At 34.7% G+C, this 2,689-nt stretch overlaps 1 protein-coding gene across 1 annotated transcript in view; it reads right to left on the bottom strand.

The window, feature by feature from the left end:
• NUP210L (nucleoporin 210 like) overlaps positions 1-2,689 on the bottom strand; it is a 289,674-nt gene that overhangs the window by 145,644 nt on the left and 141,341 nt on the right. The window contains exons 15-16 of the mRNA XM_007948554.2: positions 1,560-1,781; positions 277-450 (exon numbers count right to left, since the gene is read on the bottom strand). Coding sequence (XP_007946745.1) covers positions 277-450; positions 1,560-1,781 — 396 coding nt within the window. The remainder of the gene's footprint in view (positions 1-276; positions 451-1,559; positions 1,782-2,689) is intronic.

Raw genomic sequence — 2,689 nt, 5'->3', positions numbered from 1 at the left:
CGGAGACCCGGTCCCTCTCGGGAGGGTAACAAGGGAAAGTGTTCAGTGCAGATCAGTGAGTAAGCACAAGCCTGCCTTGTTTCAGTACCTATGCTTAAACTCAAACTTAGTTTAATCTTAAACTCTAATTTAGTTTAATCATCTCTTCTCAGACACTACCAGAGAACAATGAGTAACAAAATAGTTCTCTTTAATAAGAAAAAAGCTACATTTCAGACAAAACAAAGCATTTTAGACAAAAGTGCTAAGTAAGTTGGAAGCATATTCTATACTTACCAATTGTTTGTTGTGCTGTGGCAGAGGACATGGCTGGGAACCAGGTGGCACCTTGTATACTGGAGTTACTGACATGCTGGCAGGATGGGCACATATGAAACGCACCTGTACAACCTCTACAGCTGGCCTAGGGTTCAGGACACCTGGGTGATTTCCAATTCGGAATGTTAGAACCTTTTGGAAAAACCAGAGCAAGCGATAATTGTGGGTAGAAACTTGATGTCAGGCATGCCAATGTACAAATGTTAGAATTATTCAAATTCTGGTATAAAGAGTCCCTTTAGACACTATAACTAGAAATTATAGTTATTAATTATCTGTGCTAAGGGGAATTAAGGATGTCATGGAAATTTGAAAACCAAGGGAACATAAAAACATCTTTGACCAATTAATTCAATCTTCTCCACTAAATCATTTTTTTTAAAAACCTTTTTCTTAAAAGTAGAAAGGTAACTTGTGTTTCAATTAATCTCTGGTGGAAGTACTAATGAATAACTGCATATGGAAATAAAAGTTAGAGATTTTCAAAGGAGGTAATTAGGCCTTAAATTAGTAAGAGCTAGCTATATATAATGTCAAGTTCACTACAGATACAAAAAACATGGGTATTTGCTCAGCTGACAATAGCATAGTACTTGTTAAGTCAAAATCTTACATTAATTCCATGCAGGCTGGTTAGCTGTGCTGTTTTTCACAGTCACAGATTGCATTCTCAACTCTAGTCAAGCTGCAAACTTTTGCTACTGCTTATTTTAAAGAAGTAGAGCATAGCTGTGGACAGAAACTACACAAATCCATCTCTATTACTAAAAATAAATAAAATTAATTCAATTGATCAGGAACAAACTTCTTATTACTCTTCTCAGCACAAATCTAATTAGTTCCTTAAAATTGCTAATTTTCCTGTTTCACAGTCTTTGGAGGTGGGAAACCAAACATTTTCTAGTCTAACAATAAGAAAATGAATTGTAGTGATACAGTGATTGAAGAAATGTGAAATAAGTTCGTTACTATAAAAAAGATCTTGAATTGTTCAGTTAGTAAACTGTTAGAATTTTCGGATGAACATACCAAAATTTTTGGGTATATTTAAAGGATTGTTGTTATTGTGCGCTGTCAAGATACTAAGGTTAAAAAACAGGATTTTTAAAATCTGTAATTAGAATTTTCCTATTTAGTCTATAAATGAAATACATTGGAATCTAGAAAGGAAAGGCTTGAAGTAAAAAGATTTATTTTTGTTAAATGTTAAAAAAAAAAAAAAAAACCCACCATTTTCCTACCTGTTCCCCTAAATCCAGGCACAGGACCCGGTAGATGTACTGGTTCTGTTTTCTCTTAGCTGGCAGTCGGACTTGTGTTATTCTAATCTTCTCCATCTTCTCTGTGCTCAACTCCAAAAAGAACCGAGAGGGCTCTAAGATCCATGGACAAGGGCCCCCTTCAAATACCATTTCCTTCACAGACTTCCATGTCACCAATGCCACTTCCACAGGATTTAAAGCCTGATGACATTTAAAGAAATTGATCTTTAACTGGTTAGGGAATTCAACAAAGAGTTTTCTAAAACAAAAACAAACAAACAAACAAACAACTGGTTGTAGGAGGGGAGGGAAGGAAACACTGCAAAACAAAAAATAAATTAAAAAATTAAACAAACAACAAAAAACTGGTTGTCTGAATATGCAGAAAATGATATTAGACTTAATTCCCAAATGATAAGGCCATGTATGCCATGCCTTGTCCTTCGAATGCTTCTCAACCTCTGTACTAATTCAGATCCTACCTATAATTTCAGTCTTACTCATGTGTCATTTTATCCATTAATTTATGTCCAATCACTCCAGATCACAACCACTTCTCCGTCCTCTAAGCTATTACAATACTTATCTCTACGACTTATTTATAAGCTTGTTCATCTCCTAATGCTATTTAAACATTTCAAATGCTTCATATGCACAAGTCAAATAATTTTTTATTTTTATTTTTTTAAACTTTTATTGAAATATAATTCATGTACAGTGAAATACACAAAACTAAAAAGTGACATGGGTCAATGCCTTTTTGTTTTTTTTGCAGTGTTCCTTCCCCTCCCCTCCCACTCTTGGTAACCAACAAAGAAAATTTCCTTCCATACATAAAACTTTCCTTGCAAGTCAAATAATTTTTGTTATTCTCTCTAGTTATGCAAATTCCTTGAGGAAACAGATAGCATTTTGTGCCTAATTTTTTCTTAGAATTTCTATCGATGGAATTTAGTATAATGTTGTGTACATAGAAGATATTGAATAAATAACTGCCTAAGCATTTTAAACAAGTATTTTGAAAAGTAGGAGCTCTGGTAGCATAGTGCCTAAGGCACTTGACTGCTAACCAGAAGGCTGGCGGTTCAAACCCACCAGCCACTCCTCGG

The sequence above is a fragment of the Orycteropus afer genome, unplaced genomic scaffold, assembly GCF_000298275.1.
Source record: "Orycteropus afer afer isolate SDZICR_OR568_19922 unplaced genomic scaffold, OryAfe1.0 scaffold00217, whole genome shotgun sequence".
Taxonomy (NCBI): domain Eukaryota; kingdom Metazoa; phylum Chordata; class Mammalia; order Tubulidentata; family Orycteropodidae; genus Orycteropus; species Orycteropus afer.
This window is presented reverse-complemented; position numbering and strand designations above follow the sequence as displayed.